This window comes from Bos taurus, chromosome 12, assembly GCF_002263795.3.
Source record: "Bos taurus isolate L1 Dominette 01449 registration number 42190680 breed Hereford chromosome 12, ARS-UCD2.0, whole genome shotgun sequence".
NCBI lineage: Eukaryota > Metazoa > Chordata > Mammalia > Artiodactyla > Bovidae > Bos > Bos taurus.
In genome coordinates, this window is record NC_037339.1 from 18,789,670 (window position 1) to 18,808,442 (window position 18,773).

General features: G+C 38.3%; 1 protein-coding gene and 1 long non-coding RNA gene across 11 annotated transcripts in view; one reads left to right on the forward strand and one right to left on the reverse strand.

The window, feature by feature from the left end:
- FNDC3A (fibronectin type III domain containing 3A) overlaps positions 1-18,773 on the forward strand; it is a 113,842-nt gene that overhangs the window by 62,507 nt on the left and 32,562 nt on the right. For all 10 annotated transcript variants that reach the window (XM_010810679.4, XM_024999822.2, XM_024999821.2 and 7 more), the window contains 3 exons: positions 2,151-2,227; positions 15,034-15,271; positions 17,990-18,259. In XM_010810679.4, coding sequence (XP_010808981.1) covers positions 2,151-2,227; positions 15,034-15,271; positions 17,990-18,259 — 585 coding nt within the window. The remainder of the gene's footprint in view (positions 1-2,150; positions 2,228-15,033; positions 15,272-17,989; positions 18,260-18,773) is intronic.
- Positions 2,922-8,759, reverse strand: LOC132346701 (uncharacterized). The gene is made up of 3 exons (XR_009496615.1): positions 8,689-8,759; positions 5,121-5,186; positions 2,922-3,158 (listed from the first exon to the last, which is right to left on the reverse strand). It is a non-coding gene; the product is annotated as an uncharacterized lncRNA (long non-coding RNA).

Consider the following 18,773-nt stretch of genomic DNA (forward strand, 5'->3'; position numbering starts at 1 on the left):
TTTAATGGTACAGTCTGTAACAGACTTAGCTTCTCTGGGACAGGAGCTCTGTCACTGCCCTTAATCAAGAGTTTGTAGTTAATCTTTTCATACCTCCTAAATTAAAAAGTATTGTTGGAACTAAGGAGGTGATGGAACTGCATCATCAAGTAGGTTTTGAAGTTTTGCTGCTATAGACAGGAATAGCAACAGAAATGGTGCTGTAAATATTGTAGTTCTAAGCAACAAAATAAATACCTGCATTTATTTTGTTCATACAATGGGAGTTTTATAGGTTGTGTTGCATGTTACTTCACACCAGTATTTTAGATATTAAATAATGCTATACATGAAGTGTGTGTGTTTTTTGTTGTGTTTTGTTTTATTTTTTTAAGAAAAAAATATAACCTTGTACCATTTTCCCTCAGGGTTAGAAAATTCACTTGCTAAAGTGAAAAGATTACTTCATAGGGATATGAGTTAATGATTATTCCTGGACTGCAACTAGTTATGGGTTTACTGCTGGTTTATTTGAGATTAGGTTTGTTTTGAGCTCTCTTCAGTAATCACACTTAGATATAATTAAAGAATAAAGTAGAATTTTGTACTACTAAATTATAAACACTTAGCAGCTTTCAAAGTATATTATGGTTTGAATTGCAACTACTTAGTGTTTATATATTCATATCTTTCGTGAAAGAAGAGCAACCCAAAGCAGTTATGTAGTTTTATAAGTTTAAATGTAATTGGTAATAATTTATTTTTTACTCTGATGGCTAAAAAACAAAAGCTTGTTCTGATGACTTGAAATAGGGATTAAACTTGACCACATATGCAAGGAACCAGTCTCTGGCACATACAGTAGAAACACAATAAAGTAATTTCCTTTATTAAGATTATAGATAATAGTTTTCAGTGAATTCTGTTTCTGGTTCTCAGCTAAATTTCACACATTGTGAATAATCTCTAAGCCAGACCTCAGGATTCAGAAAGCTAGCTTGCTATAGTTTGTATAAATTAGCTAACAGAAGTAAACTAGCATAACTTTAAAACTGCTGTCATTTCTTGAGTCCAGCATATAGAAGTTGAAAGGTGAGTTTTGGATGAAGCCTCTCTTGCCTAGAGGTGTAAAGCACTTCCCAAGTATTGTTTAGTAAATTTACAGGTAATGTTGACTTAGATGTAGAAAAATTTTGTTTTTGTTTTCCAAGGATATGAAAATAAAGAAGGCCTTACTTGTTCTTAGAAGCATCAGAGCATATTTCTTAAAGCTCATTACATCAGTTGCTAAAAAATACATAATACTTCAGTGTTTACTAAATACATAGTAGAAATATATCCTTAGATATGAAACAACTTTTTAAAAAGTTGTTGGGAAAGGATATTACTATAAAAATGAAAGGAAATGTAGAATAAGACAAGCTGAGTTTTCTTTTTTTTAAAAGGACTTTTCAGTGTAAGAAACAAAAAAGGTGTCTTTGGGTAAATACTCGTATATTCCATTTTTGTAACGTTCTCAAGCCCCTAAAGGCATGACTTAACGCATTACAGGGTTAAAAGAGATTTTTAACCCTAAGAAAACAAGTTCCAAATTTCTAACTATTTCCTCTTACTGCTGCTTCCTCTTGACTTTTTCTTGATTTTTCGTATTGTTTTTTCAAATTTTGCCTTTTGTATTTTTCATTGATTTTATATGCAAAGTTTGGTTTGATTTTCCAGTGGGTCATTGTTTCTTAATTTGCACAATTTGCACAGGAATTACCTGGGACATTTGTAAGTACACTGATTCAAGATCCACACTGCAAGCATACTAAACAAGAATCTCTAGCTCCCTGACCAGGGATTGAACCCGCAGCCCCTGCAATGGAAGTGCAGAGTCCTAACCACTAGACTGCCAGAGAAGGTGTGCTTTAAAAATCTCCCCAGGTGACTGTTATGATCACCAGGCAGGTTTGAAAAACACAACTGTAGGTAAAGAGCAGTCAGTGCCCTTTACAAGATAAACATTTCTATTTTAGCAGGCGAATCATCTGAATTTCCTTTCATGGTTATACACTATTAGTTTAAGGGTTTAGTTTAAAATGAAGAATTCAAAATGTAATTCAAATTGCTTTCCATTTTTGCTTGTTAAGTAACCCAGGATTAATACATGATTTCTGTGATCTGTTCAGGTCCTGCTCAGGTTCCAATGATGTCCCCAAATGGTTCTGTGCCTCCGATTTACGTGCCTCCTGGCTATGCCCCACAGGTATGTTTTGTGTTACTTTTGTCTATATGTGTGTGTGTGAGTGATTGTAACGTTACTATTTAATGCAAACAAAATTTAGGTGCCAAAGCTTATTACCCAGTATAGTATATCTTTGGTAAATCTATTTCAAATATTTTAGCACATTCAGTGCTATTTGGAAAGGAGGAAAAATTAAGTTAATAGCACTCATCATTTGGCCTTGTCTTTGGGTGTTGAATTATAATAAAGAATTAATTTTAGAGTTTTTTCTCCTTGGATATATGAATAATATAATTAATATCATAAGGTTTAAAGGCACCCATGCTAACATTTTAAAATTAACCATTTACTTAAAAGTAATCCAAGCCAGTGCGTCCAACTTCTTTTTTACACTTGTTCACAGGTGCCCATGATCATTGCATGGCACATTCTGGTCTGTACAAGAGAATTTAGACCTGTAGACCTACAACCCTAAGGGCTAAGGGGATCAGTATTACCACACACCTGTAGCTCTTTCTTACATACAAGTTGAAAAGCTCTGACTTAGCTTACTTATTTGCACAGGCAAACTTAGTAAAACTGTAAAGTCTATAGATGTCAATATCTGCTACTGAGATCCTACGTAGTCAGCACTCATTGCTTCAAAAGCTTTTTGGAAATAGCCAGTTTCTTATCCTAGCACTGAATTTATACTTGAAAATTTTTTTAAGATGTATTTATTTATTTAAATTATGGCTGTGCTGGGTCCTCGTTGCTGCACGCAGGCTTTCTCGAGTTGCGGTGAGTGGGGCTGCTGCTCGCTGCCATGTGCGGGCTTCTCCTTGCAGTGGCTTCTCCTGGTGCCGCTCCCGGGCTCCAGGGGCACAGGCTTCAGTAGTTGCAGCACACAGGCTGCATGCGCTGTCCCGCAGCATGTGGGATCTTCCCAGACCAGGGATTGAACCCATGTTCCCTGCATTATAATAAGGCAGAATCTTAGTAGAATATATTAATATATTAAATATAATTAATGTATATATGATTATATTAAATATATAATAATTATATTAAGATATATCTTAATATAATAAGACAGATTCTTAACCACTGAGCCACCAGCGAAGCCCCTATACTTGGACTTTTCTTCAGAAAATTCCTCTCTTATATCCTCCCTGATTATGCCAAAATACTGGTGGGCTATTGTGGTAGTTTCACTGGCCACTATGTGACGCCTACCCCACTATATGAATGACAGCAAAAGAGGACCATGATGCTGGGGAGAATGAAAATAGTATGAGAATTAGAGTCAAAAAGCTGGATCCATATCATGTTTAAAACCCTTGCTGGCTGCATGGCCTTGGACAGATTAACTTCCTTGAGCCTCAGTGTCCTCACTGTAAGATAAGATGATAACATATATGAGATAACATAGTTGAAAGTGAAGAAAGAAATGGCAGCTCACTCCAGTATTCTTGCCTGGAAAATCCCATGGACAGAGGAGCCTGGCGGTCTACAGTCCATGGGTTCGCAGAGTCAGGCACAACTGAGTAACTGATACTTTCACTTTCTTTCATATTTGAAAGTACTTTGTAAGCTTTCCAGAAGAATAATCCGCTCATTATTTCTGCTTTTGTTTAGCACACTGACTCCTTAGCCTGCCTGCCTTTTTTATCCTACTAAATCTACTCTCTGGTATACACTACACCAAAGCCTTCTTCCAGCATAATCCTCTTTGACCTCTAAACATTTGTTGAAAACATAGTCATGTATAGATGGGAGAGTTGGACCAAAAAGAAGACTGAGCACTCAAGAATTGATGCTTTTGAACTGTGTTGTTGAAGAAGACTCTTGAAAGTCCCTTGGACTGCAAGGAGATCCAACCAGTCAATCCTAAAGGAAATCAATCCTGAATATTCATTGGAAGGACTGATGCTGAAGCTCCAATACTTTGGCCACCTGATGTGAAGAACTGACTCATTAGAAAAGACCCTGATGCTGAGAAAGATTGAAGGCAGGAGGAGAAGGGGACGACAGAGGATGAGATGGTTGGATGGCATCACTAACTCAATGGACACGAGTTTGAGCAAGCTCTGGGAGATGGTGAAGGATAGGGAGGCCTGGTGTGCTGCAGTCCATGGGGTTGCAAAGAGTCCAACACGACTGAGTGAGTGAACAGCAACAGTCCTCTTTGACCTCTGAACATTTGACTCTTCCCTGGTGGCTCAGTGGTAAAAGAGTACGCCTGCCAATGCAAGAGCCTTGGGTTTGATCCCTGGGTCAGGAAGATCCCCTGGAGAAGGAAATGGCAACCCACTCCAATATTCTTGCCTGGGAAATCCCATGGACAGAGGAGCCTGGCGGGCTACAGTCTGTAGGGTCACAAGGAATTGTACACTACTTAGCAACTAAACAACATTCATATGATTTACCCCGGATTACCCCAGATTTTCTTGAAGTAATGCTATCCTGATTCTTCCTACTTCTCTGTTTACTCCTTTTCAGACCTTTCTCCATCTCCCTAAAGAGGATTACATAGTTTTTTCTCTCTAGCATAGCTCAGTTTAACAAACATGTTGAATGGCATCATGTGCCAAGCTCTGTATTGGGTGCTAGTGACATAAAGATGATTAAGACATTATTCAAAGGCAGTTGTAGGAATTCTGCTGTTCTCTCAGCTAACAGTACCTTTCATTTTTATGGCAAATTTCTACTCTTCTCAATTCACTCAGTTATGACCTTCTAGAATTAACTTTCCTTGAACCTTTTCACATGCCTTTCTGTTTGGGTTCTCATAGCACATTATGTATATCCCTCTTTTAACAAATTTTTCACATTGTTTAGTTAATAAATTCTCTTTCCTGAGAAGAGAAGATTATGAATTCATACAGTTCCTGTATTTAACAGTAGTCAACAGATATGCATTGAGTGCTCTTACATGTTAGGGACTCTCAGTGCTTGAATAAAAAGAGGCAAGGACCTCTGTACTTCTGTAGTTTACATTCTGTGGGAAAAAGGAAACAATAAGCATAATAAATGGGTAAATTGTATAATGTATTAGGTGGTGAGTAAAATGGGGGGAAAAGAAAGAAAACGGAGCTAGTTACATTTTAAGATAGGGTTGTCAGACTAGGCATCATTGGAAAGATGCCTTTGAACTAAGTCCTGAAGGACATTTGGGAGTTAGCCATGCATTTATTCAGGGAAAGAGGATTCTGGGAACAGAAACAGCTGGTGCAAAAGGCCTAAGATGAGAGCATGCTTGGGAACAAGGGGGCCGTTGCGGCTGGACTGAGTCCTTAAGGCACAATTATAGTAAACATGAGGTCAGAGAGATAGTAAGACTAGATCATACAGAATTCTCATTCATCTTTATTTCCTCAGTGCTGAGTACAGTGCCTGTCATGTATTAAGGGCTCAATAAATACTAGTAAATCAATCAAATGGTCATCCAAGTTAAGATTCTGTATCTTTTTTAAAATTTATTTTGCCATGCCACACAACATGTGGAATCTTGGTTCTCCAACCAGGGATTAAACCTACACCCCCTGCATTGGAAGCACAGTGTTAACCCCTGGACCACCAGGGAAGTCTGAAGTGCTGTATTTTTAGGGCAAGAGCCACTAAAATAATCTTCCTATATAACTTCTTGAATTTGTTCACTTCTGTGCTCATTAGTTGGCTTGTCCACTCAGTGCGGTCTAGATTTCTTGACACATAAGGCCTTAACATGGTTCTGTTCTGGTTTGTCTCTGTACCCTTCTTTTGATAAATGTAATCACCTATCTATTTTTTCAGCCAAACATGACTACTCATATGCTCACTTGATGTTCTTCTTTCTCCATGATTTTCTTAATGCTGTTATCTGGGAAATGTTATTCATTCCCTCATTTCTGCCTTTTGAAATTCTACCCATCTTTGAGAACCTAGATCAAGTTATTTGTACCATTCTTTAGTTACATATACGTACCTGATACTATAATTGTGTGTCTATATATTCTCCTTAAATGGGATTTTAATTTCCTTGAGTGTATGGAGGTACCTTTTATTATTTTTGTTCTGTAGTAACTCAAATACAGTATGTATTTCATAAATATTTGTCAAATAAGTGAATGAACTTTAACAGTAATCATTGTCTCTAGGAAATGTACCATTTTTAAGCACACAGTGGTAATCCAAAGACAAAAATCTATTCTCATCATTATTGAAATAATTTAAGTACCTAGTGTGTAAGAATGAATTCTAACATTTTGACATCACCTTTGAAGCACAACCCCTATTGCCTGACATACACAATTTCTCATGTTAGAAAATACTTACCAAGAGCCAAGTTCTCGGCACAGCTAAGAGCTTGGTAATTGTCCAAAATTTGATGCATAAGCAAACATAATTATATTAGCAAAAATAAAGCTGGGAGTTGAACCAAACATTAAGACATATGGATGGCTGTTATAAGGTGCATGTTGTATTCGGCTCAGTGGGAACTAAGGAGCACACACACTAAATCCAGGAATAGCTGTCATCTGCAGTCTCTTTCTAGACTTCTGTACACTGTTCTCCCCTTGGGGCAGCAGTTTAATCAACTCCATCCCTGCCTTCTGTGTATCTGTTGCTGAAGGCCAGTGGTCGAAGGAGGGTCAAGTAATGTTTTTGCTATCAGATCAGATCAGTTGCTCAGTCGTGTCCGACTCTTTGCGACCCCATGAATCGCAGCACGCCAGGCCTCCCTGTCCATCACCAACTCCCGGAGTTCACTCAGACTCACGTCCATCGAGTCAGTGATGCCATCCAGCCATCTCATCCTCTGTCGTCCCCTTCTCCTCCTGCCCCCAATCTCTCCCAGCAATGTTTTTTGCTATACCATCATGTAATTCAGTACATACACTAACAGGATTCAGCAAATGTAAATATCCTAAAACATTTGGTCAGACAAGCAAGGACTGCAAAAACTAAAATCCAGTATGGCAGAAACTAACACAATGTTGTAAGGCAGTTATCCTCCAATTAAAAATAAATAATTTTAAAAAATTGAAATCCAATGTTGGGACTCTCTAGCTCTACCACTGAGGAAGTAATCATGCTACAAACCAAAGAGCATATTGAGGCCGAAAAATTAAAGATTCAAAAGATAATAATCTTAGATGAAGATCAAGATTTAACAAAGTACTTAAGTAGAAATGAAGAAATCATGATTTACCCAGGATAAATCAACCTTCAAATTTTTTGTTTGTATGAATGCCATCAAGTTTAGAAGCACTTATCAATAATTCACATATATTTTAACTTGATTTTTGAGAATAACAGACAGGGTATTATATGTTAGGTAATTTGGGGATTCATTGGTTTTGTTTTTCTCATTTGCAATTTGCAAAGCCCAAAGTTGCTGTTAAAATTGCCAATTTTGTTATACTTTCTTTGCTTCTTTTATCTAAGAGTTCTATAATATTGTTAATTTATATTTGTACCTTATTTCTCTGATACTTCAGCATTCTATGTAGCTGTAATGAAAATAGTCAGTCTTAATTTTTTAGTTGCATATCTTTTGTTATTGGATCAGAAAAATGGATCATCATTTTTAAAAAATTTTTATTAACCATCAGGTACTTGCAATATGATGGGGAAGCCTAAAGTTAATTAAAATTTTATGCATAAAGTAGTCCTGGGTGTTCATTGGAAGGACTGATGTTGAAGCTGAAACTCCAATACTTTGGCCACCTGATGTGAAGAGCTGACTCATTGGAAAAGACCCTGATGCTGGGAAAGATTGAGAGCAGGAGGAGAAGGGGACGACAGAGGATGAGATAGTTGGATGGCATCACTGACTCGATCGACATGGGTTTGGGTGGACTCCAGGAGTTGGTGATGGACAGGGAGGCCTGGTGTGCTGCAGTTCATGGGGTCACAAAGAATCAGACATGACAGCGACTGAACTGAACTGAAAATGTAATTGTTCACCAGAAGCTTAAATGTCAAGGAATATTAATTTTGCAAGCAAGCCAATGGGAAATGTATTTAGTGATAAAGAACAAATAGAGTTGTACATTTTCTGATCATTATTATATGGAAAACTTGGAAAACATGTAAAAGGGTAGGGGAAAAATTCCATTGAGTGTTATAACCCAGAGACACTCTCTGTAAACATTTAGTATGTTTCCCCTTAGCCTTTTCTCTAATTACAGACATAATTTTAGACATAACCTTAAGGAACTTGATTATTACAGTTTAACAAATAAGAAAGGGAAATTTATGAGTGATTTGACATACTGCATAGAGACAGAAATATGTGCCAGCTGAACTCAGACACCAAAGGGAGAAACAGTACAGTAAACAAAAACAGTGAAAACAAATGATGACACAGAAAGCATATGGTGACAGGTGTAGAAGGAACTTAGTTTCCTGGCAAATAATAACAACTTGTAGTCCCTAAGGGCATTGCAGCTCAGAATAACACTTGATATTTTAGTGATGAAGTTAATGAATTATCAAGAAAATAATGTAGACTTAACCTGAATGGGACTCCTGAAAGGTAATACCAAAAGTTCCTTCCTTCTGCCTTTCTGTAATGGCTCCTTGTTTTTTATGGAATGTGGGTTGTTATGGTGATGAGAGGGTACCTAACAGGGAGGGGATTGTAGATCTCATAATATGGGGAAAGGGCCTGTGTCAGTGTCATGAAAAGTTTCAGATTACTCCTTTGAGCTGGACTTGGTATTTCACTGAGCCTTTATGTCAGCACACAGCAATGAGGTTAGTAAATCTTTCAAAGATTGTACAAACAAGTCTCATCTCAGTCTTTGTCTCTCCTGGAAAGAACAACTAAAACAGATGGACAGCAGTGTAAGAGACTGAAAGGGGATTTAGAGGTTTAGATGAGGATGAAAAGACACAGTAAGAGCTGGACAGAAAGGTTGTAGTCGCTTACGTTGCTGTGTGCTTGGTTAGATGTTGGATGAATCTGTTAGATGAATGGCCAGAAATATCTGTAATACTGTTCAATAGCTTAAATTTGGAGTTGTTCAGAATGATGCGATAGAAGTAGGTTGCTAGAAGTAGCAGGGAAGCAAAGGTTGTAGGAATTGAAGAAGTCACAAAACCCTAGTAGTTAGCTATTGTTAAGGCGGGTGGAAGATTTGAGTAGAACCAATAGCATTTATTTCCGGTCATATTAGTCATCAAACATTTTTTGAGCATCTGTCATACACTACATGTACCGTACCAGTTATTGGGGAGAAAACAGGATACAGAACAGATCTGTCATGGAATGTCCATTCTGGAGCACAATATAAAATATCAGATAGCAAACACAACCTCCTTTCTCTGCAGCCCCTCTCAATTACGTCTGTGTTCAGTGAAGGAAACAAAACAGGGCTTTTGTCTAAAATTAGATATTGCATGGTGTATGTGGTTAGGTGGTCAAACTGTGTTGATATTTCCATTTATCTCATCGTCTTTAATTTTTTTAACATAGACTATGGATTATATTTTACCTTTTTTTCCTTCTCAGAACTTGTTGATTTTATCTTAACCTCTGCCATCATTGTACCCTGTTGGTGGAAAATTCATTGTCTTGGCTATTTCTCGGCAGCTAGAGACTAGGCGGATAGTTTGAGGTCTCCGGCTTCACTCTGACATTACTGGCTGCTCAGATGATTTCTTGAAGTGGTGGAGTTCTCCACACCCTCTTGATCCTGATCTGGCTCTTTTTTTTTTTAATCTCTGTATCTTAGTTTTTTTTTTTTTTTTTCTTTTAATTGTAAAATACACATTAAAAATATAACTGTTTTAAAGGTTCAGTTCAGTGGTATTAAGTACATTCACACTGTTGCACTACCATCCATCCCCAGAACTCTTCTTGCAAAACTGAACTCTGTACCTTATCAACCTTAAAAATAAAATACATAGTTAACAGCAAAATGATGTTATTCATGAATAGCAGAGAAATTGCAGTGCAGGACATGCAAACTATGGCAGACCATAGGCAAGTTCCCAAAATAAAGAAGAGGACCGTTCTTAACGAAAAGAGGGGAGTTGGGAAGGGGTGGTTTTTGAGCAAAGTCCATTGGAGGAAAGAGAGTTGAGGGTTATGGCTGCTTCTGATTAGGCTAGTTGTGGTAGTTTCTCATTGGCCATACTAAGCAAGGAGAAAATTTTTCCTTCCTCCAGCTGGGGTATGTAAAGTAAGCTTCCTTCCGGTTGGGAAATGCAAGGTATGTGATTCCCGCTAGAGTCTGCAAGGGACAGCAAACAGTAGTGCATGAGAGTTTCCCCTCTTCAGGGCTTCCAGACTATTTTAAGTCAGGTTTCTTGTTGAAATCTCATTTCACAACCTTTTAAAACAATTAACTCCCCAGTCTCCCTTCCCTCAGCTTATCTGTATATTTGAAATGTTCTTATTCAGCAGAAAAGTGGTTTTAATTTCATAAGCAATTTAGCCATTTCTTTTTTAACTGATGAGATCTCACTTGTGTTTGTGAAACTTAAAAAGGCACTAGGAGGCAAGTATTTGTTGATTTTGTGCTAACTAAGTGAATAAGAACATGGAATTGAAGTCAGTTTATCTGAGCTCAGTTACTAGTTCCCCCACTTACTGCCTGTGTGACATTGCAAGTTATTTAACATCTCTATGCCTCAGTTTCCCTGTCTAAAAAAAATGGAAATAATAATGCTACCTATTTTAGCATTGTTTTGAGGATTAAATAGTTAACACATGTCCCTTGAGAAACTTACAGTTAAATTATAGAGTAAGACATGTTGGAAAATTAACAAATACTACAGTGTTAGGGATACCAAACAGATGATAGAGAATAAATGTAGTAGAAGTGATAGGAAAGAGAGAACACTGAGATTCTGGTATCTAGGAAAGGGTTCACAGAGAGCAGTCAAGGAAACTACAGACTGCTAACCCCACATCTCTTTCAGCATCTGAAGTTACATTCTTTACCTTCTCATCTCATCAGTCTGTACTTCTCTTTCATCTAGATCAGACTTTTCTGCTCCTATCTAAATCCTGTGCCCCAGCTGGAGTCCTGACTGTCCTCTCCTTTTGCCTGCTCAAGGACATTACTCTAGCTCTCTCTCTCTCCCCTACATCACAGTTTCTTACTCTCTGATGGATCATGCTCATTAGTATATCAGCATGTTGTAATTGCTCCCACTAAAAACAGCAACAGATTTTTTAAGCTGCTTGACTCTTCTACTGTCAGTTACCACCCTACATATTCCCTTCTATAGGAAAACTTTCTAAAATTGTGAGAAAATTTAGCTCTCTAATTCTCCTCCCCACTTTGTCTCTTCAATCCGCTCCACTCAGGCTTTGCCCCTATGATTATGCTAAAACTGCTCTCATCAAGGTCCCTATGACTTCCAAATTGCTAAATCCAATGGTCAGTCCTTAGTCTTCATCTTATTGAACCTATCATCGACACTTAACAAAATCGATCCATTCTCCCTGATATACTTAACCAAACTCTAGAAGTCCAATGCGCTATCCATTGCGCTACGGAGCCACCTATAACCAAACTCGACACTCTTAAGTTTTCTTCCTCCCTTACCCGTTTGTCCTTTCCTATCTTCCTGGAACTGCAGGCCACTATTATCTAACTGCCTACTCAACATTTCCACTTACAGACTTACCAAACTTACACATGCAAAACCTAAAACTCCAGATCTTCTCCCTACTCTGCTGAAGTAACTTGTTCTAACCTATAGCTTTCCCTTTCACTGTTGGTGAAATACCATGATTCCAAAACTTTTTCACACTTCTCCAGTGGAATTATCAGCTGAGCTTGTTGTTCTGCCTTTAAAGATATGCTAACTGTGGGCAGCTTCTCACTCCCTGCACTCCTTGCACCCTGCACCACCATCTCTTGCCTAGATTTCTACAATGACTTCCTGAATGATCTCCCCATTTTTGGCTTTGCCCTACAATCTATCCTCAACTCAGCAGCCAGAGTAACCCTAGTAAATGTAAAGATATATCAGGATTTCTCAATCTTGGTACAATAAACAGTGTAAGCCAATACTTTTTTGTTATGGGGGGGGGTGGTGGGGGGGGGTTGTCCTCTGTGTTGTAGGGCATTTAGCGCCATCCCTGACCTCTACTCACTAAATAGTACCTCCAGTTCCAGGTGTGACAACCAAAGACTCCAAGCATGCTCAGTCGCTTCATTCACACTCAACTCTATGGACTGTAGCCCACCAGGCTCCTCTGTCCATGGGGATTCTCCAGGCGAGAATACTGGAGTGGGTTGCCATACCCTTTTCCAGGGGATCGTCCCAACTCAGGGATTGAACCTGCGTCTCTTATGTCTCCTGCGTTGGCAGGCAGCTTCTTTACCACTAGCACCACCTGGGAAGCCCTAAAAATGACTCCAGATACTGCCAAATGTCCTTTACAGCAAGGGTCACCAACCTCCAGGATCTAATGCCTGATGATCTGAGGTGGAGCTGATGTAATAATAATAGAAATAAAGTGCACAATAAATGTAATACGCTTGAATCATTCCAAACCCATCCTTACCCTAAGTCCATGGAAAAACTGTCTTCCGTAAAACCAGTCCTCCTAAAAGTTGGAGACTGTTGCTCTAGGGAGTAAAATCACCCCTCAATGAAAACCACTTGTTTCTGTGATGGTCCTCCACCTCACTGAGTACATATAGTCTTTAATAGCCTGTACAGTACAACTTGCCTGACATGGCCATCATCTCTACCATTTTGTATCTGTTGATCTTATCTGCTTCTGTCTTTTCTCCTCCTTTACGCTGATCCAGTCACACTGGCTTCCTCCTAACCAGTCCTACTTTAAAGGCTTTGTTCTGACTGTTCCCTCTTCCCAGAACAGTCTTTCAGATTTTTGCCTGGCTAATTCCTTCAATTCCTTCACATCTCTGCTCAAATTTCACTTTGCCAATAAGGCCTATCCTGATCGTTCTTTTCTATTATGACCGTCCCCCTTTTGCGGTACTTCTGATCCCCCTCACCTGGTGTGTGGTTTTTTCCCGTCGTGTTTATTGCCGTGCAGCGTGCTAAATGACTAACTTGCTGTCATGTTCGTCTGCCCCTGTTAGTGTGTGTGCCCACACAAACGTGTCACTGGTTTTTTCTCTCCTAACTTACCACTATCTTCTTGTTCAAAAACAAATTTTGTTTTAATGAATGGAGGTGGTTAGTGCTAGCTTTGGAAGGATAGATGCGACTCTCATAGGTACAGACTGGGGGAAAGTAAAATGAAGAGAAGATGGCATAAGCCAAGGTACAAGATAAAGAAATATGCAGGTAAGTATGAAGATAGGTGTTTTAGTAAACCAGCCTGGCTGGAATGAAGGGTTCAGAGCTTGGTGTGGAAGAAAGATGACAGCTATAATGAGAGGTTGGAACCAGATGGAACGCTAGGTTGAAGAGTGTGTACCATGCAGTCCTGTCAGCAGTGGAGGTCATTTAAGATTTGTGAGTCAGACAGTTGATAAAGGTGAAAGTGGTATGTTAATGGCAGACATTGTGGTTTGGCTCACTCAGAATCCATTTCAGACTTCCTCTCAGGTCCCTTCCTATAGGTTAGAGGCTGAAAAATGGTAAACAGATTCCAGATTATCTTCAGCTAGGGTTCCAGATAGGACGTTGTTTCCACCAGTCATAGGCAGTTGTCCAGGCTTGAATCCAGAACTGGGTTAAATAGGGAGACATGGGATATGAGGTCTCCATTGTGCTGGAAACAAACGTTGTAGTCTTCACCAAGTGTATCAAGACAGTGACTCATTTGCTTTTCTGGTTCCGTGTTATCTCACAAGTCATCTCACACTTCATCAGGGAAAGTTTAATAACCTATTTAATAGCAACTATATTCTTCCTAAAGCAGTAATTAATTTGTAAGTTAGGCTTATCTGTATCCAAGTAACTGTGTTTTCTAACATCCTTACCAAGCACATTTGTTTATAAACAAAATTTGCTATTCGTTTAGGCGTAGTAAAACTTACTCTTCGATAGTAAAATGCGAAAATATTAGGATTTGCCTTTAAGTTACTACTTTACATTTTAATCATTTTCTGTTATTAGCTGTTTGTTATACTTCGGTAGTAATTTTTTAAGTCTAAAAGATAAAGAACTCTTCTTGTAGAAGTATTTCTAATCTTGAGGTAAAATCTTGTATCTTTTTAGTCCTTCCTGTTTGTTCTTGTCCCAGTGAGGTTCAAAGGGAAATCTGTCATTTTAAAAAATATTTTTCCACAGTGTGACCCCTTTGTAGAAATGTGTAATTTCTAAGACTTAGAGCCACAGAGATTTTCCTTAACTGGGAGTGTTTTTGCCTCCCTTGACATGATCTTCAACTGTTAAAATTGTTCTGGTCGTGGTCCTAAGAGTTTTATGTCTAAATTCAATATACAGTTGATCTGGGGAGTTTGGATCCAGTTTTTTTCCCCATTGCTGTTTCACAATTTCTGTTCTTTCCATATCTTATTTTTCCCCTACCTCACAAAAAGAAAGAAATTCCTGACCCTGTTATATTGAAACCAGAAGGTCCCTTGAGACATTTGGTCCCATTGCTACATTTTAACTGTATCACTAAATGCATGTCACACCTAAATACCAAATATCCTAACTCACTGTGTATATTATTATTTAGCCAATCTTGTCAGTGTTTTAAGGTTTATATTGCATTGTATAACAAAAACTACTTCATGTTGTTCGGTGCTAATTCATGTGTATGTAATGTATTTAATAAAATCTTTTCATGTTGGTTCTGTAAAATTTGTTAATTAACTTCTGATCGATGTAATAATTTTTACTCTCACATATCTGGAAAAAACTGCTTACGTTCTATGGAAGAAACTTTTAATCTGTTGTTCATTTTATAGGTTATTGAAGACAATGGTGTTCGAAGAGTTGTTGTGGTTCCTCAGGCACCAGAGTTTCATCCTGGTGGTCACACAGTCATCCACCGCTCTCCACACCCTCCTCTACCTGGTTTCATTCCTGTCCCAACCATGATGCCCCCCCCACCACGCCACATGTACTCACCGGTTACTGGAGCCGGAGACATGGCAACGCAGTATATGGCACCGTATCAGTCTTCACAAGTATATGGAGATGTAGGTAAGACATCTAGAAAGCATTCTTGTTTTATGGAGTTGGCTGGTCTTTGCTTGGATGTAATAGGTGCTATTATCACATTATATAAAAGAAACCAAAAAATGGTAACTATCACAATAATTTTCTGTCACTCAAACACTGTGTTAAGGGAATTCTAGTCAGTACTCTGTAATGACCTATATGGGAAAAGAATCTAAAAAAGAGTGGATATATGTGTATGTGTAACCCATTCACTTTGTTATACAGCAGAAACTAACACAACATTGTAAATCAACTATGCTCCAGTAAAAATTAACTTTAAAAAACATGTTAAATGTGTCATCTTCATGCCCAGCCTTCAAAGCAGGTGAGTAAACAGAAAATCAGAAAGGGAAAGTAACTTACATCGTGCAGCAGCGTTCAGTGGGGACACACTCAAACAAGAGGTCTACTTGTCTGTCCTGCTGCTCTCTGAGGAAATTTTTTAGTTAGGGGTGATCATGCTGCTGTTTAATTTTTAAGCCTCTGATGCCACTAACTAACATTGCTAGGTTCTATAAGATACTGGGGGAAAAAAACGAAACAATCTCTGCCCTCAGGGAGTTAATAAATTGTTGGGAAGACTAGACAGCTACATATACACAAAATAATCATCTTACTCTTTCCTGTGGCTTTAAATACCATCCATAGACTGACAGTTTTTTTTTTTAATTTGTATCTTCAGTCAAAAACCTCTCCTCTGAGCCCCAGGTTTTTATTTCTGTCTGTGGTGTTTTTTTTGGACTGTGCTGCATTCCCAAGCCAGGGATTAAATCCAGGCCATGGAATTAAAAGCCTGGACTCTGGAATCCTAACCACTAGGCCACCAGGTTACTCCTCTAACTGCCTTCTTGATAACTCCACTGAAGTGTCTCATACATCTCAGTTATAGTATTTTTAAACATAGTTATGGAACTTGATTTTCTGTGTCATCTTCATCTCCATGAATGGTACCGCTGTCCACTCAGTTTGCACAGTTAAAAACCAGATGACCAAATTTGATTCCTCCTCTTTCAACCCCCACATCAGTTGATATCTTACTTTCAGAAGATTCCCAGATGTGACTGCTTTTCTCCACTGCTACTCAGACTTAGTCCCCCGTCACCTCTGGTCAGGACGCCTGGAGCAACAGCCTTCCCGTGGGTTTTCCGCTGTCATTCCTGCCCGCAACCATCCACACTCAGCCAGAGTAATCATTTTAAAATATAAATCAGACCATTCTTCTAGTTAATAGAGTTCAGTGACTTTCCACTACATTTAGAAAAAAATCCTAAACCCTTCCCCTTGACCAGAATTTCTCAACTTCAGCACTGTTTGAAGAAGGATGAGTCTTTACTGTGGAGGACAGAACTGGCTTTGTAGGATGTTTAGAAGGATCCCTGCCCTCTACCCACTAGATGCCAATAGCACACAACTCCACCCTCACCCTCCTCCAACTCAGCTGTGACAACTAGAAGTATCTCCAGACACTGCCAGATGACTCCTGGGGGCCACATTTGGGCCTGGTTGCCAACCACTGCCTTGGACAAGATCCTGTTCTGTGGCCTCAGTCTGCCTTGTCTTACTTGTTCCCATGCACACACCCCACCTTCGGTTTTTCAGAACCAAGCTCTTTCTTGCCTCAGTGCCTGTACACATGGTGGTCTCTCTCCCAGAAGTGCTCTTCCCCCCTTTACATGCAGGCTGCTGCTGCTTTGGGTTTTTTTGTTTTTTGTTTTTTTTTTGCTTTAGATGTTAGCTTTCAGAGATCTTCCCATAACCTTTCCTTGTCAATCTCTAAAACCTGTTTCTTTCACAGAACTGAACACAACTTGATTATTTTTGTTTATTTAGAAGTCTTTTTCCCTTATGTAACTGTAAACCCCTGAAGAACTATATCTGTTTTTTTCATCACTGTTTTCCTTGCACTTAATCAGTACTTGTTCATTCAAGCTTAGTAAATTTGTAGAAGAAATAACTCTAAATACAAATTTTAAATTATGCAACACACCCTGTAAGTAGTAGATATATTACATATTATGTCATATATTACTTTTTTTTTCAAACTTATTTCTATTGCCCAAGTAATGCGTATTAATTCTGTAGATCTGAGTGTGGTTTGAGTGTGGTTTGTTTTTCTGCATTTCTAACAAATTCCCAGATAAGTCTCGTGCGGTAGCCCAGTAAACATACTTCTGATAGCATGAGTTTATACTACAAATGAGTCTCTTTAAATTTTTTTACTCCTAATTATTGACCTAGTTTTTTTTAATGTGAGAAAATTATAAGAAAAATCTTAGCTATTACAGTATACTACTATTTTACATTGTTAAAAGCCACTGTTAGTCAGAGGAGATGTTTGAAGTTGAAAGAGATGCTAAAATTAATGTAGAATAAAAGAACTCTACACAGCTCAGTTCAGGTCTTATTCCGCTCCTGTGACAGTCATAGCTTAGGACCAAGCTGTTTCTATGGAGATTAATACTTGAGAAAAGAAGAAGAAAATAAATATCTGTAAGATTATAATTCTAATCAAGTCATAAAGCTTGGTTCTCTTCAGTTAGTGGAGACACAGAAATAGCTTTGTGTTGTGCAAGATTTTTCTTTGAAGTATTTTATAAGTTTTATATAATGACAGATTTATTTCCTACTCTTTTCCCCTGCCATAAATGTGTTTGGAGAAAGCAACCTTTTCTAAATGATTTTTACTTTATTTCTTCTTAGATGCTCACTCTTCACATGGAAGGTCCAACTTTAGAGATGAAAGATCTAGTAAAACATACGAACGTTTGCAGAAAAAATTAAAGGATCGCCAAGGAACACAGAAAGATAAGATGAGCAGTCCACCATCATCACCCCAGAAATGCCCTTCTCCTATAAGTGAACATAATGGGCTTACAAAAGGGCAGAATGCTAGTGGTACGAACACAGGATCAGTGAAGAACAAGTCAGGAAAGGGGAAAGGGGGTGCACAAGTTGATACAGAAATAGAAGGTAACTATTTATATGTTCTAATTGTCTTTTTATCATCATTTAACCTACTAAAAGTATATAGTCTGACCTTTCAGTCATTCATCATGCTTCACATAAACTGTAGGTTAATAGCATAACACGGTCTAAATGTGAGGGGTAAGTTTTAGAACCTGAATTGTTACTAGGGTATTTCTTTTTACATTTTGGGAAAGCTCAATTAACACTTACACCTATATCATAAATTTTACTAACCACGGGAAATTTCTGTTTGATAGGAAAACTCAGAGTTCATCCAGATTCCTTCTTTCTGAACCTAAATAAGGCTAAACTGGTTTTTAATCAAAACTCTTACTCTTCTCAGCTTCTTATACAACTCCCTGATAGCAACTAGTTATGTAGTTCACCAATCCATTTATGTACTCTGTAAATGTTATAGTTAGGATAGAGTCTTGTCCATTTCTTTGTTCAAAAGTTCTTTTCTGTTTCCCTTAGATCCTTCCTCTAACCTGTGACTTCCACTATACGGACTCTGAGC